Raw genomic sequence first — 27567 nt, forward strand, 5'->3', positions numbered from 1 at the left:
AATGTTCTTTCAATTTCATAGCAAATATATTAGTATTTTCAAGAACTACAGAGTCCTAAATTTAATTTGGTATATTTGACCATAAGCGTGGAAACTCATTTATAGAGGAGTGTTTTAGTACGTATGTACGGGCATACTAGCGGTGTTTAAATGTTAGAACATCTGGGTATCGTGGATTTATATACTGTAGTATATTGAACACTGTAGACAGTACTTTCCTTTCATAACTCGTTTTCATATCTTTTTGGTGATGCTTTTCACAAAATTCATCGAACCACATTTATCTGTTCATACGTAAATTAATAATTTGGTTTAAAATTAAAAATGTTTCACACGTCAGAGTTTATATATTGCCTTGGTACGGTTTATGAGTTTATGAGCGTTTTTTGTAAGAAATATTCTTACAAAAAACGCTGCTCGCTTATTGTTATTGCTAAGGTCAAGTCTGGGGGTCACTTCATCATGTCTAGATACTTCAAGTATCCTATTACAAACAAAAACTTCAATGGACTGTTTTGATAATAATTCAATGATTATCTGACAGTGAATTACAGTAATATCATGGGACTCATAAATACCAGAAATGCTTTGGGATTTGTCATTAGACTCTTTTCCCAGCCGTTTTTGTTATTCAACAGGTGGTACCTATAAATTATAGTCGAGTTTCCATTTTAACAAAAATGTCAAAGTGTAGTACTATACTGCTGCTTGATTTCATCTAATGAATGAGTCATCTCGTGTGACGTAGCGGGCTAGAGCAGCAGCGTGAAAACGCCACCTATAACAACAGCGAACAAAAAATGAAGGAATGTTTCGAGACCGGGAACCAGACTAGAGTGTAGCCAATAGGATATCAAAGAGTGTGCTAAATAAGATCATGTGATGAATAGCGATATGACATCATCATCATCAGGGTTGTTTCGTCGAATTACGTCGCGGTATGGTTGTGTTTTTGTTTTGTTTTGGGACTAAAAGGAAGTAAAAACTCAATAAACATTTGCAGTTTTGGTGCTATTTTTCGCCAGTAGTGTTACATTGATCTCTATACATACACTTTTATATTTAATGTGGCAAAAATAAAGTTATTTGTACGTAAAAATCGTAGTTGAGCCTCTCTCACGACGTTCGTAGCAGCAGCCTAGCAAGCCTTCAATAAAGCAGCCTGGCTGCTGGGCGCGCCACACGATATTCACGCCTGTATGCAGCTGTAATAGATAGGGTATCCTAGCCTATCCTCATCTAGTTATTTTCATTCTGTTGAAGTTGCAGGTAGTTAGGCTATCCTCTGTAAACTTATAAAAACTACCTCTTAAGAAGTAACTCAACGACAAAAATAATATGGAGACTGAAGAAGCTAAATTAACTGTGGTAGTCAGAACTCCAGACCAGTCTTCAGATGACTTTGTTATAGAATGTAACGAATTATGGACTGTAAAGAAAATCAAATCTTACATTTGTAAATTTTATCCCACAAAACCGGTAAGTAGGACCGAAAAAATTGATATCAATAATGTTATAGGCTAATGCCAATTCATTAAAAAAGCAACCAAAATGAATTATCTGTAAAACCACGCACGCACGCATTTAACTTAAATCGCAAATTTTGTGAGTGATTGAAACTCGCGAAAGTTTCATGCCGTGAATCATTTCAGAATGTACTGTAGGCCTACTACTGCACAATAACAATAGCTTATGTATTAGCACATGGAGTAAGACGTCTTTATAACACAAAGGTCACGCATACAAGATATTGTTACAGTATTTTAATTTACTTGTACTTTATTTTCAAATTCGCGAAAGTTTTTATGTCTTGAAAATGGCCAATGTAGTTTCATGACAGTTTCTGGTTTTACAGTAATCTCTATAATTCTTGATTGAGCCTGAAAGTTTTTGCTAATTAATTCAAAATGATTAATAAATTGTTCATTGCTAAGATAATAAACTACTCTACTTACTTGGGTAAGTAATGTATTTCAGTATATTCACTTGTGGAAAAAAAGATTTAGGATTGATCTGATTTTTGTTTTCAGGCTGAGAAAAACCAAAAAATTATTTACTCTGGAAAACTACTAGCAGACAATTCAGTTTTAAAAGATGTATTCCGAGAGGTAAATGTTAAAAGTAACAACAAATATATCATAAGTCATCCTTCAATACAATATGCTATTTTTTTTTTTTCAAAATAAAGGTCCAATTTGGAAATCACCCACACTTTCTGCAGCATGGAAATGATACAACATGAATTAGATATTGTAAATGGTACTGGTTCAGACATCTGGTAGCCATTGAAATAAAGTTGGCATTTAGATTAATGATACTACACAATGTTTTTGTTTGTACTGGTGGTACATATACAAGTTACAAACAAACTCAAAATGTCCTATGGACAGACATACCAAAAGTATAACAATTACACTACACTAGCAATTTACAAATATAAAACAATTTTAAAATACTAAAAAAGACATAATACAGTAAAGTCTCGGTCCAACAAACATGATCGACCTTTGACCCTACTACTTGTGTCATTATTCAAGTACTGTACAATACGGTTGTAACTGTAATACAATATAGACAAAGCCACACTTTTAATAATACCTGTAATGTGCCTCTTTTGTACTTATGCCATATGGTGGTTTAGTACGGGTACATAGGATAAGAACTAAAGTATTGCTGTATCAGTTACAGTGGTCAGCAAACTTATCTTTTTATATTTGATTAAATGTGCCTGAAATATAAAATTATTTTAATACAAGATACTAAATAATGGTGGTCTTGAAAATGTAATGTTTAATATTTCCATTCCATACTAAATGTTCAGTAAAAATAAATAAATTTTGTCCAGTCATTTTGACTTAATAGCTCCGGGCTAGATTGTATTATAATGGCATTTTATTATTTGCTTACGAAAAGCACATTGTCAAAAATATTGTTGTAAATGTAAGGTTTACTTTTAAATCAGACTTATTTGTAATATAACTAACTTTGTATATCCCTAACTCTGTATATAAATGAACAATTGCTTTTTCAGCAAGACGACCAACGGCATACAGTACATTTAGTTTGTTTAAAGACAGCAGAGAGTGTAAAAAGCATTCCTACCCTGCCTGCTACATCCACACTTCCACAATCAAGACCGGTGCCAAGTAGCAGTGTAGGTGATGCCAGTGGCTCACAGACTGATGGATTAAGACATCGTCCCCCCACGGCAAACTCATCCTATAGCCCATATAATTATCCTTACAAGTGAGTAATAAGGTTTTAGATTTGATTGAACAGAATTGTTTACTTAAATTCAAGTTATTCTTGTCAGCGTTGTGCAACGAGTCGTCTCTTCAGGTGAAAATTAAACATGTTTAAAGTACTTGTGATGAAATAAAAACTACGCCCGATGGAATTCAACTCAGACAGCACTGACAAATCAAGACATATGACGCTGTCTGAGTTGGCCTTAAGATGCAGAGTTGGACTTATTTTAGTTCCGCATGTTCAAGGATATAGCTAAAGAAATGTTGTAAAAAAGTTAAGGAGGAGTGGGAAAAAAATAAAACCGGTACCCAGAGGTTTATTGGGTAGGTTATAATTAGGCTGTCATTAATAAGCTTTAGGCTGGGTGCAAGTCAAACATTGGTGGCGTGTCCGCCAACCTCCCCACCAAAATTACATCATTGTATATTTAAATCTTTAAACCACTAAACCAATGAATTGAGTAGCAATAGGTATAGGTGTGTGATGTGTCTAAATATGGTAGTGATATGCCCAAATATGGTAGTGATATAACATCATCGTGCCCATATAGTTTGATAGTGTAGCTCAAGAGTATTATTAGATTTTATAGAATTATTTCTTATTTACACCGTTTAGTTATGGTGGATATCAGATGCAATATGGTGCTAATAATATACCAACATCAACTTACTACCAAGCCTACTGGATGCAACAATATTATGCCCAACAAATGGCGCAGTATGCTCAATAGTAAGTTCAAAGTTCAAATTAATCATTGTTTATACTAAACAAAACAACATACTGGTATAATAATATACAAACAGTAAACTCTATTTACTTTAACTTGATTGAATGCAATTGTTGATTAACTTGATTAGCAATATAAAAAGGAAATTGCCAAAAAAAAACCACTGATTATTCTATCCACTTGGAGCAAATTAAAAATCGAGAATATATGCTGAAATATATTATTATATTTAATTTATTTAAAAAAAAGACTGACTGATGGATTAAGACATCGTCCCCCAGGGCAAACTCATCCTATAGCCCATATAATTATCCTTACAAGTGAGTAATAAGGTTTTAAAAAGGAAACTGCAAAAAAAAAACCACTGATTATTTTATCCACTTTGAGCAAATTGAAAATCGAGAGTATATGCTGAAATATATTACTATTGTATTTAATTTATTAAATAAAAAAAACCTATTGTGTATACTTTTTATTTTATGGTTTAATAAATACTTTTCACAGTTCAAATCAGCAGATGACATCAACGCCGAATGCACTAAATGCTAACGTGAACCCAGCCCCCGTCGTCAACCTCGCAGCAGCTCAACCTGTAGTACCAAATGTAAATATCGCAAACAACGCTCCACCAGCTCAAAACAACGTACGAATGAACGCCGGTGTTGGACCTGCTATTGATGATGATGACGACGATCAGATGAACCGTGATTGGCTCGACTGGAGTTACATGTTTTTCCGCGCGACTGTACTTATATCGATTGTTTATTTCTATTCGTCAATGAATAGATTCATGATTGTAATTGGATTTATATCATTCTTTTATTTGTAAGTGTTTTTTTTAATTTTAATTTCAGCAGTTAAAAACCAATTCTGTAACCTTGATTACTATATAGCTAATTTAATTAATTATAGTCTTGGACAAAAATTGCCAAACTCCATAAAAACTTTTTCAACTAAGGAAAATAATTGCTTACCCCTTTTCTGGTTTATTGTTCAGTTATCGTCAAAGACAGCAGACACTTCGAAGACAAGTGGCAGCTGGTGAGGCTGCAGCAGCAGCAGCGGCGGCAGCTGCACCACCACCACAAGAAGAGGAAATACCTACAGAACAAACAGATGGTGATCAACATGAAAATGAAGAACATACCAATCAGCAGGTACTACCAGTGTTGAATTTATAACTTACTTTCTCTTTCACAAATCAACAGCTTTACAGGGACATTTTTCTGTGTTCAAAATAAACAAATATAAATATATAACACTACAGCCAACCACTGTTGACGGAACACTTAGGTCCTGAATATAATATCAATAATTTTTATTTGGCAAAATTGTTTAAAAGTACGTTTTACATTTCATCTTGCCAGGAGCAAGTAATAGGCATGAGCCCAAACATATATTTAAAATTAATATAATAATTGTTGTGCATGTTTTTACTTTTTTCACAAACAAAGAACTAATTATTGCTATCATTTTATTTACAGACTGAGCAACCTGAAAACGAATCGCAGACAGATTCAAATGCAATTGAAACACCGCCCTCACCTCCGCAACCCGGAGTATTTGCAACTGCATGGATATTCTTCAGTAGTTTCTTTACATCATTAATTCCCCACGAGCCACCCCCAGCAAATTTAAATTAATCGAGGAATAATATTGATTAAAAACTTTGGAAGAAAGTTTTTTCTGTTTTAGTTTATGAATTTAAAAGAGTGTGTTATCATCTGTAAGAAGAAACAAAAATATTGCTTGTTTTTTCATAACATTCCAGAAAGTGGAAGCTGTTTGACTTTATTTATGTACAGAAAATAGGGCTGTATTACATCATTTTAAATTCATACTTATTTTAACAAGGTGATTGGAATATTTAAAATTTATTTCGCTTCAAGTTCAAGTAGAAGATAGAATATTTTGAAAGTAGTCAGAATTATAACAACAAAGTTATTAATATATTAAAAACAAATATTTTAATGTTTTTATCTTATTTAATTTCATATTTACTCCATAGTAGTTTTTGTTATATTAAGGTACAATTTAAAGTTTTATTTTAACAAATGGTAGTTTTTATGAATTACTCGATATAAGTAGGTGTATTTGACTGGTCACTTACGGGCTTCTCAAAACTAATCGTAAAGGATTTACTCTCATTGCTCATATAAAGTGAGGAGTCTGAAGAACTAAATCTTCTTAAAACAGACCAGTTGGGATAGGCCTATTACTGTAGTTATTATGTGCAACTTACATATAAATGTATATAGCATTTATCTTAGTGTCAGCATTAAGTTTCAATTCTGGTTTAAATTTTTGTATTTTCTACTGTGGTTGTAGAAAAAAAACACAAAATCCGAAAATGAGATATTGCATTAAATATACAGTAGAATCCCTATTAAGTGGAAACTTTTAGGACCCAAAGTGTCCCCTTAATATGGGTGTCCCCTAAATAGGGATGGGATGTATATTGCCACAGAAACATGTTTGTGTCTCAAAAAATGAGTTACGATACTATTTTTTTAAACACCACACCAATATACATATTTGTATTCATAAGTATAGTGAAAAGAAGATGTGAGTTAACAATAGGCAGAGTATGTACAGCATTTAAATGTATTTTATGAAGTTACCTGTTCAAGGTATCAAAATCATGTTTTTGTATCATAAACTGTATAGTTCCAATATGATATATAATATATTTTGTGTATTTTTATTTCTTGTTTGATAATTATTAAAATGATTAATATTGTACAGATTTAAATTATTTAATACTGTAATTGTTTGGGTGTTTAGGAAGGTATAAGGGGTTCAAAACATTTATATTAACCTAGTATCATTTGATAAATATACAATGTTGGATCCAGATGTGGGGTTGACATATTTCTGCACATCCCCTTCCCCATATTATATTATCTGAATTTCTTTTTGTCGATGACCTCCCTCCCCGGTCGCTTACGTTTTGCAGCTGTCATATTATGTACAACATAAGGAGGTATCGCCATGTACCCTCTGAAATTTAAACCATTTTACATAGTATGTACACCAATAAAACAACATTATTTAAAATAAAGTTTATGATTGTCTTCATTAAAGTACTATTTTTTTCTAACTTTTATTTTTTCAAATGATATAATGTGTTGAAGAATTTGTTATTTGTCAATTGATACATAATACTGTATACTGTATCACTCATCCCATAAATTTCATTCTGCTATTTTATTGTTAGAAATAATCTAGGGATCACTTCATCACAGTAGGATTTCACTGTTGACATTTTCTGGTTCATTGAACATGCTTAGCCAAGCGTAAAGACAATGGGAAAACAGCTGATAATACAATGTTGATAATGAATGTGACTGAATTATGGTACGATATAATATCAGATACGAAGTCCACGTCGGAGACTCATGCTGGCTTATTACATCAACCTTGACCCAATATCGGCCTTTGTTTTCCATGCTTATGTTGAAAGCAGTCGTAAAGTGAACTTGAGCTCACCAAGTCAAGGAAAGTGTTTCTCCAATCATCAGGAAATTCCTCATCATCAGCTGTCTGCCTACTACTACTCACTCAGTCATCATATAGGCCTATTATATACAGTAGCCTACCCTATAGGCCTATAAATCCTACTTATTAAAAAGTCTAAAGCTTTACAGCTCTATTTTTTCTGCTTGCTGAACTTCTTGTGTATTTCGAAATGGCAGATAACCGTAAGTCAAGAGTAATTTTTATTTTCTGATCATTCATAATAAGGCAAAATGAAATTATATTGCCATAGAGTCGATGCTGCCATTTTAGAACTTATTGAATAGTCATGTAACATCTGTTATAGTACATGATTTGCGCAATTTGAAAATTACACAAGAATTTTCTTGCGTAATTTGTTAATTTTGCAATTGCGCCTTTTTGATTAATACCTATTCTATATACCTCCATGATAAGACATAACAATAATAAAGTGTATTGTTGACGTTGCCAATACAAAATAATGCATTATACTAAAGAAAACTTTAAATTACATGCATGGTTGACTGCCAATAGCTTGATTAATTTGCTATTTAAATAATAATTATTATTTCTGCCAGATTATTTATAATTTATTCATCTTGATGGGTAAAAATTACTTTTATTAGAAAATGACAAAAGTCGAAAAGATATGTCTGCATTCTGGGAACAACATTCCAAAGAGGCGTCATTGGAAGAAATGTTTCTGGACTCACAAGCAAAGGAAATTAGTAAAATGGAGGAGAGAGAGATTCTTACCCTGATGTGTGATGTTAAGAAGAAAGATGTTTTGGAATTGGGAAGTGGAATAGGGTATGTATCAATCATTTTTTAAAATATTAGTGACACATTTTAAGTATTTTTTTCATATTCATTTATTTATCAACAGTTTTCAACATTTCGAACATAACTTTATCAATCAAAATAAACTAACTATTGACAGGGTAAAACTAGGAGGCAGTGCCTTGTTTCCATGGGGACCCTATGGACAAAACAAACGAAATACAACAAGTGAAACTAACATAATATGACTTAATTTTCCATTATGGTAAACTTTTTAAAGAGGTAAACTGTCGAATTTGTTGACGAGTTACAATAATAAAAAACTAGCTTCTACAAAGCTTCTACACATTTAAACTGATATTCCTTAGATTATATATTTTTTCACTGTTTTCACAGACGATTCACCGGAACGTTAGCTAAAGATGCTAATCATGTGACCAGCCTTGACTTTATGGAACCATTTGTTAGGAAGAACAAGGAGACAAATGGTCACTTGAAAAACATCACATTTGTGACAGCTGATGTTACTAAACAACACTTTGAACCAAAGAGGTAGAGTATGTTGCCTTTTAAGTAAAAGGTTGGTGGTTGTTGTATAGTCTAGAGTGTGTTAATATTGCTACAGACTTTAGGAAAGTCAAGCAGACAGACTGGGGCACTGCCACCACAGCCATAACAGTTTCAAGTCACTCCTCGACCATAATTGATAATTCTGGTTGTAGATCAAGGCTTCATGTAAAACATAAGCACTTAAAACTGAAGTTCTGACTTGTGTGCACTTTAAATAGCCAGTAAATTTTTAGAAAAGAATAGGTGGTTACAATGTTGATGCTGATTCATCTCAGTCCCTGTCACTTAATAATACAGTACAAAGGGAACGAAACTGTAAACTAACTACGCTTTTCCCCCCAGTTTTGATGTGGTTTTCAGTAACTGGTTACTAATGTATCTCAGTGATGCTGAAGTTAATGAGCTCATAATAAATATAATCAAGTGGATAAAACCTGGTGGAAAGGTCTTTTTTAGAGAGTCTTGTTTTAGACAATCAGGTAGGTTTAAACTGTTGCCTACAGTGTGTAGTCAGAATAGGCCTATGGCCGCAAATCGCATTTCCGGCTATTCTCTTTTGTTTATGAACTATATTGTTGGTGTAATTTCCAGCCCACAAATTTCAATTGCCGACCTTAATATTGCCGACCTTATATTGTCAGAGGACGGCATTCTCTTGCCGACCGAAATTAGGCTAGATCCCTCCTCCTTTCAAGCCTCCTAGCAACAACATGGTACATTAGGGATCGTATCATTGAGACTTTAACAGGCATATTCACCATCATGTGGTGTTTAGGTAAAAAACCATGGAATTAAGATGATTCCTGAATTCACTCAACCATTGCATCTTGCACTTGCGTCCGTGTGAGCTGCATGCTTTCTCTATCAAGTAGCTGGCTGGGCACGTCACACACGCACGCGGAGACCTGTGTAGGGGAATACCCTGTTATGTCAACCAAACAACAACTATGCTCTGTGTACAGCTCGCTAGCTCCAGAACCACGATGTTCAGCAGTTATCAAATAGAACTTATCTTGTAAATTTTAGTGTTAGGTTTTTATATTTTAGTTAAATTTATTAAGGCTTGACTAGGCCTGTAGTGAACAATCGTCGTGTTGTGTTAGTATGCCCAGCAAAAAAAAAGTGGGAGGCCAAGCGGAACTCGCTGTTCAGCGGGGGGATCGTACGATCCCCCGATCCCCCCCTGGTTACGGGCCTGTAAAGGGCAGTTGTGGATCCAGGGGGCGGGGGGTAGTTTGTGGAAGGTTGGTTATGCCTAAAAATGGTAAAATGAAGTGATGTTTTTGTTCTATCTTTTACATTGTAAATTTCGAAATTTCCTTGGATCCACTTTTGAGTGGTTGTACAGATGAACGACAACCCTGTGTCGATCTGGCCCTCTTGATCTTGAAGAAATAAACATCTAAATATAGTTTTTATTTTGACAACCAACAGGCAATACCAAACGAGACTTCAATCCGACCAATTACCGTTCACCGTCAACGTACTGTGCAATGCTTCAACTAGCTAAGGCTGAAACTCCTGCGATGGGGCTAGATATTTTGTTTTGTAGAAACATTAAAGCTTACATTGAGGTAATTTTTCATTTCATTTTCTCATTAGAAATAGTTTGATGTTAACAGTAAGAATTGTTTTATTTTAAATTTAAAAATATGTTTTAAAATTTAAACCTTGTTTATAGAGGAAATCCGTAAACAGCATATGCTGACAATTAAATGGCCCTCACATAAGTAGATAAAACAAATTTATCTGTTTTGCTTTAGTTGAAAAAAAATCACCATCAATGTTGCTGGTTGCTGCAGAAAGTTTCTAGAACTACTAGTCACCAAGGTTACGACACTTTCCAGCAGTTTTTAGACAACAAACAGTATACAAAGAATGGTGTTTTAAGATATGAGCGAATATTTGGAGCTGGTTATATCAGTACTGGCGGACAGGAGACAACAAAGGTAAGAGGTTAATATTAGGTTACCTAAACTGGTGATGCGGAACAATGGCATTCAATATGTTTAATTTATTTATTTTTTTTTTATTTATTTATTTATTACGGTATATATAAAATTACAAAAACAATAGCACATAGCTAATAACGTTTGTATTACAATAAAAAATATTGAAATGAAATCTATAAAAACTACAATAATAAATTCGGAATATACAATTACAAAATTTCACAATTATTCACTAAAATTAAAATATTAAGAATCTTAAAATATATACACAATTTTGGAAAATACAATTGCACTTTTATTTAAAAAAAAACGAAAAATTTACATTATAATATACTAAAGTAAAACCTATCTGCACTGTTCTTTATTTGATTATTATTATTATTATCTTTCAGTATAGGTGGCAACATTGCACAATTATTCACTAAAATATTCACAACATTAAAAATCTACAAAAATATATTAAATTTCGGAAAATAAAAGTTTACAGTATATATTAATATTAAACGTTGTCTGCAGTGCTCTTCATTTGATTATTTTAGGCGGTAATATTGCACAATCATTTATTATATATTTTTTTAATTTAATTTTTCACAGGAGGAATTTAATTTGTTTATAATATAGGGAATCGTTGAATTTTTATATCGGTTAGTTTTTATTCTAGGTAATGTAAATCTATTGGGGTTACGTAATCTAGATATATTAGGTCTTTCAGCAGGCAGCATATTACGATGTCTCTCTGACTTAAGGATACCTTCTCCAAATTTTAATGTTAATTTTTCTCTACGTTCAGCAAGGCTGGTAATTTTAAGTTGAGTAAGGGCCGTATCATAGCTCTCATAGTCCTGGCCAAGTATAATTTTGCATGCTCGCTTTTGCAACCTCTCAATTTCATTGGTCTGATGTTTTGTAATGCTAGAGTGCCAAACAACACATGCATACTCAGTCAGCGGCCGAATATAGAGTTGATAAATACTTAACATGTCACCAATAGGTGCACTATATCCTCTCAATGCATAAAGAAGAAACATTCTTCTACTTGCTCTAGAGATAATATTTTTGATTTGGATATCCCAACCTAAATTGTCTTGTAGCTCAAGACCTAATAATTTCATACTATGTACAGTATCAATTTTTTCACCACTTATAGTAAATTGGGGGTAGTTTATTTGGGATTTCATAAAATTTATATTAATAACATGGCACTTCGAAGGCTTGGGTAGCATGTCATTTTGTTTACACCAACAACTCAAGGAATCTAAATGGGATTGAAGTTCTGATGATGTACTATTATTTTTTATATCAATTATTTCTCCCAGTGTTAGATCATCCACAAATTTCCAACGATTATCAGTGGTGTTACCCGCATCATTCACCATAACAGTAAATATGCTGGGTCCCAGTTTGGTACCCTGGGGGACCCCACACGTTATAGTTCTTAGTCCAGAACAATGTCCCTTAAATTTCACACACTGGGTGCGATTCATCAGAAAACTGCTAATCGTTGGAATTATCGACGGTCTAACACCAGATTCTATCATCTTTGAAATAGCAACATTATGGTTTATCCTATCAAACGCAGTTGTGAAATCAACTGTACATAATGTGGCGTAGGTCCCTGGCACATCAATATTGGATATAACCGTATTCAACATATCTACTAAGTAGTGTGTTGTACTAGTTCCTCTCACGTTACCATACTGTTTACAATCCAATACTGGTTCGAAATCCGTTTTTAACCATCCCGCTAGGAATGATTCAAATACTCTACCCAATATTTTAGTTAGTGAAATAGGTCGTAATTGGCCAACCATTGTCGGTTTTTTAACTTTAGGTACTGGTACAATTGATGCGGTCTTCCACACAGTTGGAAACACCCCTTCGTTTAGACAGGTATTAAAGATTAAAAACAGGGGTTGTGCTATTTCAAAAGAAAACAGCTTAATGAGTTTCACCGGAATATCATCTGGGTGGCCAGATTTATTGGAGTTTAATTTCTTTAAACTCTTCCAAATTTCTCCATGGTATATTTTGGGGGGTGGTTTTGTAGGCAAGTACGAGGGAAGTGTTTCCAATCTGAGTGGTGGAAGCTGGCAACATACTCTTGAGAAATGTTCATTAATTTGTTCAGCCTGTTCTTCAACAGATTCACCATAGTTATTTAATTTAACATTGTCTGACTTATTGTTATATCCTGTAATGTTTTTAATTGTTTTATTCCATTTACCGGGTTGTGCATTTTTTAGTCCTTCTATATTATCCTTATAATGTTTCTCTTTAGCTTTGTTAATTTCATACTTTACTTTGTTTCTTAGGCTTCGCCATAAATTTATATTATTAGATCTATATGCCTTTTGTCGCTCATCAATCAATTTATGTATGCGATAGTTCATCCACGGCTTTTCATTATTTCGTCGTCGAATTACTTTTTGCGGAAAATGTTCTTCGTATTTTTGTTTTAGTATATTTTCAAGGATTTCTGCCATTTTCTCTCCTGATTCTGCCAAATACACCTCCTCCCATGATTCCTGAGTTATCCATTGGCCCATCGATCGAATACAAGATTCTCTGAATGGCCTTGTGATCAAGGCTTTTGAGGTAGGCTTGCGAATTTGATTTAAAGGCTTCCAAATGATTACACAGTGGTCACTCTTGCCCAATGGACTGTGTTTTATGGGTGTTTTGTAAACATTATCAACATCAGTGACAATTTTGTCCAGGCAATTTTGTTTGCGAGTTGGGAAAAGAACGACTTGTTTAAGTAAGAGATGGTTTTCTAAATCATCAGTATCAAATTCATTGAAGTCGCCTAGTATAATAAATGCTGCTTTATTATGTGTTCCTCGAATCTTATCCACTGTTGTAACAATGTGGTCAGAAAGCAGCATTGCATGGTTGCACCTCGGAGGGTAATACACAGCGCATATACATAAGATTGATCCAATACAAGATGGTACTTTAACCTGGATCCACACCACCTCAAGATTTTCGGGTATCACAGCTTCAGTAATGCTTGCAGATTCTATATGATTACGAATGTATACTGCTACACCACCTCCTTTTTTATTTGCCCGATCTTTACGGTATACTTCATATTCACATAATTTAAATTTTCCAGATTTTGAACACATATGTTAGTAGCTTTCTATACATGTTTAATCACCAAATCAAAATATAAATGTTTTACTCAGATAACAATTATCTTTTATTTAAAGGCAAATTAGGCAATGCAAATACAGATTTAAAAAAAAGCTAAATCAAAATGGTAATGTTAAATCAGGGAGGTATAAAATAATACCTCCATGGTTAAACTGCCAGAAAGAAGTTCCGATCTTTTGGAAAACATTACAATATATAATGATTTTCTTTTTAAAAATCTTTTAGGAATTTGTTGCTACGTTGAATCTGAAGCCTGGACAGAGAGTGTTAGATGTAGGTTCTGGTATTGGTGGAGGGGATTTTTATATGGAAAAGGTAAATTAATGAGACTTAATTGTTTCTGTAGATTTTCTTTAAATTCTGTATAATTATGTATCATTTCCTTTCTCTGATTAATAAATAGATAATTATTGATTAAAATTAAACGGTTTTATGTTCATTTTAAATAAATTCGACTAAATACCTAAACGATAATTCATTTATTCTGTTCTTCTATTCTATTTTTTATTAAAATAAATATATTGTATTTTACCTAGAAATATGGTGCTGAAGTGTTTGGCATTGACTTATCAGCTAATGTTGTAGAAATTGCTATGGAACGCTCTCCAGCAGACACAAAGGTATTAATATTAGATGCTATATATACCTATTGATTTAGAATCAATAATGTGTATTTACAGTACACAAAATGAATGTTTATGAGTTGAAAGATTGACTGTTCTACTATACAGTAGGCCTACAGTGATTAAGTTCGCTTTTTGAAAATCCTTGGCATTTTACTTTTTTTTTTTTCGATTTCATATAATAAATCAAATCAAAAGGCAACTTTCTGATTTTGTAAGCAGAGTAAAACTGTTATAGATGGCGCACACTAATAGTTGGTTTTCTCCCAAAACTAAAAACCTGATATTCCAACATTTTCAGTTGTCTCTTATATGCTATTTAAAATAAATTGTGAAAATGAATGGTGAGTGCCTCGGACAGAGAACAATTTCATCAATGTAGTATAGTAAATAGCTATACAAAACTTACTTACCTTACTGCTAAACATTTAAAATTGTACAATAGCAACAAATATTAGACAAACAAACAAAAACTATGTTCACTAAAAATTTAAAATGACTATTATTACAGATTTGTTTGAGAGTATCTATAGTTATTTGATATGTTGTTTTGGTATATTTTAGGTCCAGTTTCAGATCTGTGATGTGACAACAATACAGTTTGAATCAGAGAGTTTTGATGTTGTATACAGTAGAGATACCTTGCTACATATACCGGATAAGTTTGCAGTCTTTAAGCAATTTTTTGTGAGTTTAAAACTCTGTCTGTACACTATCAAACTAACAAAAAAAGTGTGATGTGCCCAAATATGGTAGTAATATGCCCAAATGTGGTATTAATCATCATCATGTTCATATATGGGCACACATTTTTTGATAGTGTAGACAGAGCTTAAGAAATGGTATTATAATATTTCACTTGATAATACTTTAGCATTATTAACGATAATATTAATAAAATAAATGATAATTATTTTAAAATTTGTAATGCTAATACTATGATAATAATAACTACAATGAATATGATTATCAAATGTTTTAGAATTGTTTTGTTCTTTTTTAAGCATATTGTGTGTAAATATTGTCGTATTGGTCATGTAATACATAGTCTACTCACTTTAAAACTAATATATTTTCACTTGCGTTGAGTCTACACATTAGGTCATGTATCGATTTTCTTTCAAATTCATAACATTTTTTGTTTTTTCGCATTACAATGTCTTTTTAGAAATGGATGAAACCTGGTGGAAAACTATTTATATCAGATTATTGCCATGGTGACTGTGAACATTCCGATAAATTTAAATCATATGTAGCTCAGCGAGGTTATGTTCTGCATACAGTTAAACGATACGGAAAGGTATTTAAATGAATTTAAACACAAATTATATTATATTAGTTATATACTGGCACTTTTCAATTCACGGCATCTGATTGGTTAATAGCCGTTGTATAGTTATTGCCTTTCCCTCAACTCTAAGTTTGCTAAAGAGGACATGCATGCAACATATACCGTATGTATGGTCTTTATACAGTAATACTGTACATTTAAGCTCTTACCTTAAAACCTCTATACTTGACATTCTCTTTGGACTTACGTATCTCCACCATACCGAGAATGACATCTTGCACCTGTAAATAATTAAAATTTTCTTTAGATGTTAGAAGAAACAGGTTTTGTCAATGTGAAAGCAGATGATCGTTCAAAACAATTTATTAGAATTTTGAAACAAGAGAAGGCACAAACAGAGACTGCTAAAAATATGTTTATAAAGGTAAGGAAAAGAAAGCTACTGTACGTATGTTGCTCTATTATCATTATCTATCAAAGAGCATTAAAAGCAGTTTCCGAATGATCATCCTCTTAAAAACCTAAAATTTCTAACCCACTTTTAATTTTTACATTAGGATTTTTCTGAAGCTGATTACAATGATATTGTTGGTGGATGGACTGAGAAGTTAGGACGAGTGGAGCTTGGAGATCAAGCATGGGGCACATTTTATGCCGAAAAACCACTTTAAAGTTGGAATAGAAGTTGAGACACAGTTGACTGCATTAGCCCATTTTAAAATAAAATAAAATCATTTTATAAATCAGCAAAAAATATTTGTATATTGTAAATTACTTGCTGACGACGTTGTCTTCCAGTTCCAGTTATTCTCTTTATAGTTTCTATGAAACTACTTACCTACTAGACCATTTTGTAATGGTCAGATTTTAGATTGTCTACCTTGCTTAATGTGAATTTATTTTATCCACAATTTTAATACTATAAATAAAATATGTGACATACAAAAATGTGTATTTTCACATTTAAATAATATTAAATTATAGCAGCCTGGATTTCTTTAAATACAGTAAAATTTCAAAAGCCTAAAATTAAATTACATTCATAAATATATACATTTGATTTTCTGGTGCGCATGCATACAATTGAGGGACTAGTGCTGTTCCGTCATACCACGCCGAAAGTGTTTAACGTGTCACTCAATCCAATCGAGTTTGAACAATACCATGAAAGCCCAGTGGTATAATGGTTAGGAAATCTGCATATTCCAGGTTTGAATCTCGATTGGGGCAACTTTTTCTCATTCTCACAGATTTCCTCATCTTATCATTCCAAATTAATTAATACATTTTCAGTATATCAGATATAGTAGAATTTGTTCTGTGCCTGTGGTATATTTATATATAATTATATACATACAATATTTTAAAATTATTTTTAACAAATATAGACTGATTGTATTAAAAGATTATTTCACAAAAAATACAATTATATACAGTACATACAATATTTAAAATTATAAAAAAAAAAAATATAGAATGATTGTATTAAAAGCGTATTTCACAAACAATACAATTTTATTTAAATGTTTATTGCAAGTTGAAACATGTTGTCCTTTGTATTAGGACCAAGGTGTTGTCGTTATTTAATGGTCATTGCCAGCCATGTTTCAATAATTCTCGATAAAATAATATTACCACAAATAGTGTTTGTAAAAGAGCATTTATAAATGGAGTTTCTAAAGCAGTTACTGTATGAAAAAGTGTCAATGTTTATATCAAGTAAATTTCTTGAATCTGGGACCAATTTGGACTAAACTCTGGCTTCAGATGATTTTATAGTCAATGATTACATTTTTTAGAAAATGTTACAATGCTGGTTAATAAATGTTCATTGTGAACTTATATTACTTGTATACTTTTATCATTGGTGTCACTTGCTGTTTGCTCGATGGTAGATTGAATTTTTTTTAAAATCATGGATGTATGTTGATTCATTTTCTTATAAATATCAGTCTATATATATTATAGAAGGTGATAGGAAACATCAGATTCTAGAACCATTAGTTAATTACGCCTGGCTATATCGCAAGTCATGGGCTTTCACCACAGTCAGTTTCATCTCAGCTAGGCCCACCCAAACCCATCCGATTTTCAAGTTTTACCAGGCCATCCTAAGTCTTTTGGCTGGGTTCTATAAATGTAGCGTGACAGCCGAAGGCCTACATATTATGTCTGGGAGATGGATGATTAATTATTTTGTAAAAGACTTACTTACGTATTAGGTCATGTCCTGATTTATGAAAGCAAAAGAAATTCAATACTCTTTAAGGTGAAACAAAATGACTTTATACAAAAAACCACGGCAGGCGATCGTCGTGTGGTGGTGTTTGTGATTGGTCAGTAGTTCAATAGCAGGATGTACCAATACACATGTGCATATTATGTGTTACCGTGACGATGGAGCGTTTCCTCCACTCACGACCAGCCAGCGTGTGCTCTGGGCGTTTGCTCCTAGACCTAGAAATGCATTCCGATCCGTGATGGAAAGAATGTACAGTTGTATACTAGTAATCTTCTATTACTCTCTAGTCACGAGCTAAATTAATGATACCCATATTTGTCAAATTACGTTATTTGAATAAATACAAAGTGGACTTACTAGTTACAATTAATTGGCACTTTATGTTCCTGTTAATTTAGTCAAACAAATCAAATGAACTTCGAGGCGAATCGAATGGCCCTGTGACGATATCGCGGTAAAAATGAACAATGATTTTACAGGCGTGAAAATAAATGAACCGTGAACATTTTAAATCAAAATATTTGCATAAAATTTAAGTGCAATTCATACTGCGTGGTGATTGCTTAGTTAAGGCAGAGGCAACTCAAACTGCTTTTCAAGTCATTTTGGTTTTCTTACGACCGAAAAAGGGTACTAGGACATTTTGCCGAATGCCATTTCGCCGACAGACATTTAGCCGACAGACATTTAGCCGACCGGACATTTAGTCGACAGGTTATTTGGTCGACAGGACATTTCGCCGACAGGACATTTTGCCGACTGGACATTTCGCCGACAGGACAATTCGCCGACAAGACATTTTGCCGACAACTATTTCGCCGAAAGACGACAGACAACTGGCCGACAAGACATTTCGCCGACAACTATTTCGTCGACATAGGACATATTGTCGAATTGACATTACGAATTATTAACACTTACGTCTATGAAACAAATAAGCCTATGTTTTTTTTTTATTTTGTTTGGAATTCGTTGATCTGCTACTCAGAAGTAAGGTATGACAAATTATAGCGTATTTATTCGAATAAATGCCCGGGTCGTTTGTTGTTCAGGAGCCGTTCAATCAAGGGAGGCCTTGATATGATATAATACGATAACATAATGACATTAAATTATCTAGATATAAAAAAAATACAACACAAATTTCAAGAAGAGATAAAAGGTTTAGGCCTATTAATTACATGTGTCAGTAATTATTTATATTTATTTTTTATTCTCTTCATTATATTGACAGTATAGTAACACAGTAACACACACTTTAGGTTGGGTCTATTATTTCACTAAATTAATGTCTAGAAAAGATCTTCGAATATTTTTATAATTAATATTTTATTTCTCTAAAATTGTCTTACCGGACGAGCCACAGTTTTAGCCAACCACAAATTGATCTCTGTGGCATGTTCGTTTATTATCGGTTATTTATTCGCCTCCATGCAGCAGTTTCAATTTGCGTTTTCCGACGTCTTATAGATAGTCAGTATTAATAGGCGTAGAAAATTCTGTTAAACAAGTGGTTACTTGAAATTGTTAACATTATTTGTTTTTATTTTAAAACACTTTTTATGATACTTATATAGAACAATATTGATAAAATCTCAAATCGAAATAAAATTACAATTAATTGTTGTTTTTTTGTTTGCATTTTCTATTGACATTGGCTCATCAGACAGTTATCTAATGTTTTGAAATAGGAAAAATAAATTTAAGGTTTAAAAGAAATTTAATGAAACTGAATTTGAACCATTACCACTTCTAAGTGGCACAAACGTTTGTTTAAAAAGCGAAAGCACGTGTGAAGATATCGCACTTTTGTTTCCCATGGTAAGGAGGAAAGGATGAAATGTCCGCTCGCTTTTTAGAGACATTTTAGGTGAAGTTTCTTTAGTCCCTCAGTCCTAGTTTCTATTATTTATCAAGGTTTTTACTCTTCGATGATTTAGAATAGCAAATGTAATGTAAATGTATCCTCTGTAAATGTGTCTTGTCGGCCAATAGTCTGTCGGTCAAATGTCTGTCGGCTAATTGTCTGTCGGCGAAATGGTTTTCGGCGAAATGTCCTGTCGGCGAAATGTCTTGTCGGCGAAATGTCTTGTAGGCGAAATGTCCTGTCGGCGAAATATCTGGTCGGCGAAATGTCCGGTCGGCGAATAGTCTGTCGGTCAGTTGTCTGTCGGCTAAATGGCGTTCGGCAAAATGTCCCGTTTCCCCGAAAAAGGGATACTGTTGTATACACATTTCATGATTCCTAAAAAATGCATAAATTCCATGGCTCAGATCAAATGGCACATATAATGATTTTTATAAATCTATTCATTTGTGTAATTATTATTAGCGTCCAACGCGCAAACAGGGCCTATTAGAAAAGTATAAATTATTTGATATTACGTTTACCACAGCCCTGATATAAAACAAACTCACTTTTGCCTATACTGTTTATTTATTCGTTATTACAATTTCCAAAACATCATAATACATACTATCCTAAACTTCCCCAGATTTTATACGAAAAACAATACTTGAAACAATTGTATACCAGTGTTTAGACATAACACCATTATTATAAAAGTTACTTATTAACAAACTTGAAAAAATACTATAAAAATACAAACGGGTTTACCATTAGCTATAAATAATAAATTTACACCAATATAAAACAGTAACTTAGATAGTTTACACATGATTTGCCGAAAAATAAACTTGTTTACAGTTTGCTAACATAAAGTTAAAGTTAAAGTTGGGATTTGTTCACCCAATTTAGAGTTGAGTATGTATTTACAATGTATAAAACCTATAAAATCTACACTGTATACTTGGAAACTACTACGATCAGGTTCAGGATACTTTCATAGTTTGCTTTACACATACTATTTTGGCAATGTGCATCAGATTTCATTACAATTCATTCCACAAAATAGATTAAGAACGTATGCCAATCCACAATCCATGTGAGCCATGCTATGTATAAGCATTACCAATAATACAACACAACATCAAAATGCAAGCATAAGTTGCGGCAACATTAAACAAAAATAATTTGTGCATGTTTTCCTTAAAATCAAATAATAATGTAATATGCATCAGTTGTGTGTTACTATTTCAAAAGATTATTACCTGGAACACAAAAATTCAATAGAATTTCACAAGAAATAGTCTTATTTCTAAAATTCAAAGAAGCATTTTCATTGATTGCTTTTTTAATACGATATTTAATTCCATGTATAATACATTCAGGTAGAAAAAATAGATATCTAAGCTAAGAAAACAGTACTAAATATATAATTTACTAGAAGTAAATACAGTAGGGTAAATTATTTCTAGGTTAAACAATAGTAAAAATAATAACTGTTTAATTTTTTTTTTTTGCATAGTAGTTTAAATACAATTTTTATTATTACTGAATTAGAGCAACTTCGTCCTTTCGTAACTCTACATCCGTGTTTGGTATTTTACGGGAGATGATTCGATGTATCATAAATACCAAAGCGAATATTACAATAAGAAGAGTGACCATTGCGATAGTCATATACTGGTTCATAAAATGCTGCTCGGACATCAAGCTGTCGTACAACAAGGTAGAATCATTATCAATCTTCGTAGAAGAAGCTAGAAATATTTAAACAAAAATGAGTGTTATTATTAAAAGCATCTATGCCGTCTGTGGGCCAAATCTGGATCATATCAATTGTATTTACAAAAAAAAACATAGTTTATTCATTTGAATTCATCTGAAAGAAAGGTAAACCAATAAGAACAGTACCTCTTAACCTGTTAATTAAGTAAAGAAGTTAATATAGTAATCAGATTTGGGGGTTAACCACTTACTTTGCTGGAATATGCACATCAATAACCAAACATTAAAGAGAACACCATAAAGCTCTTCTATTGGGCCAATTTAACCATGAAGTAAAAAAAAAAATTGCAAAAACATTTTCTTCCTCCATGATCTAGCAGCTAAAGATATAATACGATCATTCCATTACTCTAAAGGGGTGTTCATGTCTTACCTGTCATACAGTTAGCTCCACCATATCCTATTTTACAGTGACACATGAAACCAAGCATTCCGGAGGTTGAAAGAGGTACACAAGTTCCATCATTAGCGCATGGGTTCGGTTCACAGACATCTATCAAAAGATTTAAATTGTCAGCAATGTGTATTACAAATTGAAAACCTGTGTTGTGTTACTCACATGAATAAACCAAACCATGCCATTTTATCCAAATAAAAAACACATTTGAGGAAAATAGGTTATAGAAGTGATAATTCCACCGCTTTAATTTATGCTCCTAAATATGGACACAACTTAAAACTCTTTGGTCAATTCCACTGGCAATGAAATCGGAGTGTAACTCAACAAGCATGCTATGCAAAATGCTAATAGTAATCACTTCGTTTTAAATGATTAAGATGAGGAAATCTGTAAGAATGATATATTATACAGTATAATTATTTTATTTTATTTTTATTTTATCAAAGCTACATTTGTGCTTCAAAAAATTTGGCATTTATAATGAAATACAAAGTTTAACCTCTGTCCACACTATCAAACTTTATGTGAAAAAAAATGTGATGTGCCCATATATGGACATAATGATGTCATAAATCTACCTAATTTGGGCATATCTGTACCTAATTTGGACTTATCACTTTTTGTCAAACTAGTTTGATAGTGTAGACAGAACTGAATGAGAATAGATTATAGAAAGATAAACTTACAGTCTTCACAAATGGGACCATAGAATCCTAGAGGACATTCACATGTATTTACGTAGCCATCAGTATCCAACACACAACGTCCATTGTTTTCACAATGACAATCAGAATCTATCAAGATAGTATAATCAATTTTAACTGAAGAAATGAGCAACACTGCTGACACAATTGTGAAATAAAAAGATAATTATAAACGAGAATATTTCTTTTTTGTTGATCCAATAAATACTACAAAAATTTAGTTTGCTTTCTGGTACACATGTCACCTTGGTGACAATGTCGCAGAAAAAAAACCACAGCGCTCTCAAAAACACTGAGTTGATGTATTGACCACACTGTAACCAATATGTACTTAGGTCAGTTGAATAGTTGTAATATTCTTGTTGCTTGTGTTTGCAAACATATGTTCCCTAACTCAAAAATGTGTTGTAGATGGAGAAGTATCCTATATATTTAAGCTTAGAGTTTGCGAATTTTCTTTTTTCTGCTTGTACGTTTGTTGATATGGATGATTTTTCCGAAATAAAAGAAATTGAATTTAACGTTGTTAACAAAAAAGAAAAAATATCTAATATAAAATTAGGATCCAAATGAGATTATTTCAAGATGATTATAAACAATTTTAAACTTAGTTATTTTTAGCTACCATTTTTGCAATAATCAATGCCAAAAACAATAGAAACACATCCATTGTGTGCCAGCTTTTTTAATGAAAATTAAGTAAATTTAAATTCATTTTGTATTCTTAGTCTGATTATGAAGTTTTATAATACTTCAAAATGAGAGATTTAAATTCCAATTTTATAAATATATTGTAGTATTCCCTTATTTCAAGGACAGTAGGTTACAGGTTGCCTATGTGCTTCTCAAACTTGTCCTTAAAGCCGATTTTCCACTAGGCGAATTTGTTCGCGCAAATCGAAAGCGTCATACTATGCACATGCGTATTCGCGTTTCTGTCTGTCATACTGCCTTCTTCGACGAATTCTAGTTTCTTGGATTTTTCGCTTCAGCGAAATTTACTAGTTCGAATTGTTTCTACTTTTTGCGAAGCGAAACATTGCGCAACCAATCAGAGCTCAGGAAATGAGCTATGACGCTTTCATGAGCACTCATGCGAATCGAAATGCTCAGCAACCACGCGAGGAACATGAACGTCGCAGCTATTCACTCATGTACTGGAAAGAGAGTAGGCGATTTATTTCTTTTCGAAACGTTGGATTCGCGCGAACAAATTCGCCTAGTGGAAAATCGGCTTCAAGCTGTAATCGCACTGCTTGGATAGAAACAGCAAGGATTGGAGCAGCTACCTATGTTTTAAATAAAATTCCATAAACTTACATGTACTATTTACAACATCCCGTCGTCTTCTACTAGCCATACATATGTATAGTGTTCCAGCATAATAACATGTTTGGCCCTCAGAACAGGGATTACTTGTACATGGATTAGCTGTAAAATAAAAATCGATAATACATAAGTGTGGCTGGAATAACATGACTGTATCTGGATTTTTAAAGAAAAATGATAAACATTAAAGTCCTATAATTTTTTGTAAATGCATCATCACTGCATTTATTTATTTATTCCTTTGAGTAGTGTATAATGGTATTAAAGTGTTTTTAAGAATAGAGAAGCATACAAGAGAGTACTGTATGTTGAAAAACTGGGTCTTATTGGGATGCAACAAAAAGCACATACTGTACAACACATGTGCAATGCAATTTTATTGTAGACATAAACATAATTATGTTTACTCTTCTGTTGCTCTAATAGTCAATGATAACAATTCACAAATTGAAAAGCCACAAAGCCTATAAATATATGTAGACATTTCAGTTCTGTTGAGCATGTGTGTCAAAAGCAAATATTAAAAAACTTCCTTACGATTTTCACAATTAGTTCCAACGTAACCAGATACACATACACAGTTAAAACCAGAACCAGCTACATTACAAGTTCCACCATTCTGACATGGATTAGACTGACAAGCATTTGCTGTAAATAATAATACATGACAAAAACCAATTAGGTTATATTTAAATAATCAGGAATGACATAAGGCACGATACATGCACAATCTTAGACGTATGCGCAATGAAATGTACAACGCAAGACACATTAACAATGATAGACATAAGAGTAACGCAAATGCAATGCTAGACGTATGTGCAACTCGGAACGCATGTATATTAACATTTTAGCAGCACCATCAGTGGGCTAGAGTGTATGTTACTGACACTAGAGTATTATATTTTGTAGTGTTAGTACCCTAGTGCTTGTTTCCCACTAGGATGCAATACTCAGCACATTAAGCTCTGTCTACATTATCAAACTAGTTTGACAAAAAAGGTGTGATGTGCCCAAATATGGTAGTGATATTACATTATCAAGTCCATATATGAGCACATCACATATTTTTTGTTCCGTAAAATTTGATAGTGTAGACAGAGGTTAAGATATGTAGGACTCAAATTTATGACCTTTTCATAGACCTCAAAGCTTGTACTTATGAATACTGTATTCACCAATCTAAAAAACCCAATTACAGTATGAGCTGATGATTGTATTGGTGAAAATTATATTATATAACTATATTTGGGCACATCCTACTTTTTTTGTTAAATAAATAATTTATATTTAATAATTTTATATTTTGTCACAGGGCTTTCAAGATTATATAGTTCTAAGCTGGACTGGATCTCAATGGAAATACAAAATAAAATAAGCAAAAAGCTAAATCAAAACGATAAAGTAAAACAACCCGAAAAATTTGCAGAGCTTTCGGATAAGTACACTAGCCCTTCATCAGTGCAAGTGAGAGTACAGAGTACAGAGAAAGAATTTACAATATAAAGCAGACAAACACTGCCTGAGTGGACTGGTTTAGGAGCAGAAAACAATGAGGACAGCTCACAACAACAACAACAATTTAACAATTTAGGAATGAAACTAAAAACAATGGTAAACCAAAACAACTCAAATGGTGGTTAATATTGAAACTTAACTTGGAATAATTTTATCGATTTGTATGTTCCTAATGTTAAGTCCATATACGGTATATAGAGTAGACATATTCTGTCAAAAAAAAAAAAAACAAAATGACTAACTTGTTGTTGGTGTTTGACAAGTAGTTCCACTGAAACCAGTTGTACATTGGCAAGTAAAACTAGAACCACTTGAAATACAAACTCCACTGTTCAGGCATGGGTTAGGTTGACAAGCATTGGCTGTAAATAATAATAATAATAATAATAGAGAAATTTAAAAAAAATCATTAAAAATAACATTTCTGAAAATGGTTTCATGATCTGATCTGAGATTTTAGTATTAACAATTCCACATATATTTATGCTATTTAAAAATAAAAATTCATTAATCGTAGCTACCTAATACGGGTAGATGTTATGCTCTACTCTACAGTCTTTGGTGTCAAATTTACAATTAAAACGTCCATTCTGAACATGTGTGTCAAAACATTAACACAAACATAAACATTTGTCGTATTCGATTTAGACTTCCACCGTTGAGTACAGTTTTTCCGTTGAGTACTTCTTTAACGGAGTATTTTGAGCGTTGAGATTGTTCTTAACGAAAAAGCTTTCGTTGTCAACGTTTTCTATTCGAATGACTTTCTGTTGAGCACAAATTTACAATTCGAATACAAAAAGTACTCAACGAATCTTTACGTTGACAACGAAAGTTCCCAATCGAATACGACAATTAATGACTTTCTTACTTGCTGTTTGACAAGTAGTTCCACTGAAACCAGTTGTACATGTACAGAAAAAACTTGCACCGCTTAAATTACAAACTCCACTGTTCTGGCATGGGTTAGGTTGACAAGCATTGGCTGTAATTAATAATAATAGAGAAATAATAAAAAAAAATCATTAAAAATAACATTTCTGAAAATGGTTTCATGATCTGATCTGAGTATTAACAAATCCACTTATATTTATGCTATTTAAAAAATAAATATTCATTAATCGTAGCTACCTAATACGGGTAGATGTTATGTTCTATCTCAGTCTTTGGTGTCAAATTTACAATTAAAACGTCTATTCTGAACAATAGACAAAAACAAAAACATTATCACAAACATAAAACATTAATGACTTACTTGTTGATGTTTGACAAGTAGTTCCACTGAAACCAGTTGTACATGTACAGAAAAAACTTGCACCGCTTAAATTACAAACTCCACTGTTCTGGCATGGGTTAGGTTGACAAGCATTGGCTGTAATTAATAATAATAGAGAAATAATAAAAAAAAATCATTAAAAATAACATTTCTGAAAATGGTTTCATGATCTGATCTGAGTATTAACAATTCCACTTATATTTATGCTATTTAAAAAATAAATATTCATTAATCGTAGCTACCTAATACGGGTAGATGTTATGTTCTATCTCAGTCTTTGGTGTCAAATTTACAATTAAAACGTCTATTCTGAACAATAGACAAAAACAAAAACATTATCACAAACATAAAACATTAATGACTTACTTGTTGATGTTTGACAAGTAGTTCCACTGAAACCAGTTGTACATGTACAGAAAAAACTTGCACCGCTTAAATTACAAACTCCATTGTTCTGGCATGGGTTAGGTTGACAAGCATTGGCTGTACCAGTACCTGCAATAAAAATAACAATAATAGGAACAATGGGCTTATAATAACAATAATAACATAATTTACAGAATAGAATTATTTTTTATCATAACTATTTATTAATTATAATTTTTTAAATCAACGAAAGAG

The 27567-nt window shown here is 32.6% G+C and overlaps 3 protein-coding genes across 3 annotated transcripts in view; 2 read left to right on the plus strand and 1 right to left on the minus strand.

Moving 5' to 3' along the window:
* The first annotated feature begins 795 nt into the window (after positions 1–795).
* On the plus strand, positions 796–7034 carry LOC140056117 (homocysteine-responsive endoplasmic reticulum-resident ubiquitin-like domain member 2 protein). Its single transcript, XM_072101374.1, has 7 exons — positions 796–1479; positions 2031–2108; positions 3032–3246; positions 3865–3978; positions 4481–4801; positions 4974–5133; positions 5461–7034. The coding sequence occupies exons 1-7, from the start codon at positions 1339–1341 to the stop codon at positions 5617–5619; spliced, it is 1188 nt and encodes a 395-aa protein (XP_071957475.1). The 5' UTR covers positions 796–1338; the 3' UTR covers positions 5620–7034.
* Positions 7035–7318: 284 nt separating this feature from the next.
* LOC140056410 (uncharacterized) lies at positions 7319–17660 on the plus strand. Its single transcript, XM_072101775.1, has 12 exons — positions 7319–7677; positions 8101–8284; positions 8651–8806; positions 9167–9303; positions 10259–10398; positions 10588–10773; positions 14158–14247; positions 14469–14552; positions 15120–15242; positions 15724–15855; positions 16154–16270; positions 16404–17660. Exons 1-12 carry the CDS (start codon positions 7665–7667, stop codon positions 16515–16517), a joined length of 1476 nt encoding a protein of 491 aa, XP_071957876.1. The 5' UTR covers positions 7319–7664; the 3' UTR covers positions 16518–17660.
* A 2834-nt stretch (positions 17661–20494) lies between these two features.
* Positions 20495–27567, minus strand: part of LOC140057604 (uncharacterized) — a 63296-nt gene continuing 56223 nt past the window's right edge. The window contains exons 94-102 of the mRNA XM_072103320.1: positions 27313–27441; positions 26926–27042; positions 26542–26655; positions 25913–26032; positions 24690–24800; positions 24144–24254; positions 22806–22913; positions 22093–22212; positions 20495–21691 (exon numbers count right to left, since the gene is read on the minus strand). Coding sequence (XP_071959421.1) covers positions 21480–21691; positions 22093–22212; positions 22806–22913; positions 24144–24254; positions 24690–24800; positions 25913–26032; positions 26542–26655; positions 26926–27042; positions 27313–27441 — 1142 coding nt within the window. The 3' untranslated portion in view covers positions 20495–21479. The remainder of the gene's footprint in view (positions 21692–22092; positions 22213–22805; positions 22914–24143; positions 24255–24689; positions 24801–25912; positions 26033–26541; positions 26656–26925; positions 27043–27312; positions 27442–27567) is intronic.

This window comes from Antedon mediterranea, chromosome 8 (genome assembly GCF_964355755.1).
Source record: "Antedon mediterranea chromosome 8, ecAntMedi1.1, whole genome shotgun sequence".
NCBI lineage: Eukaryota > Metazoa > Echinodermata > Crinoidea > Comatulida > Antedonidae > Antedon > Antedon mediterranea.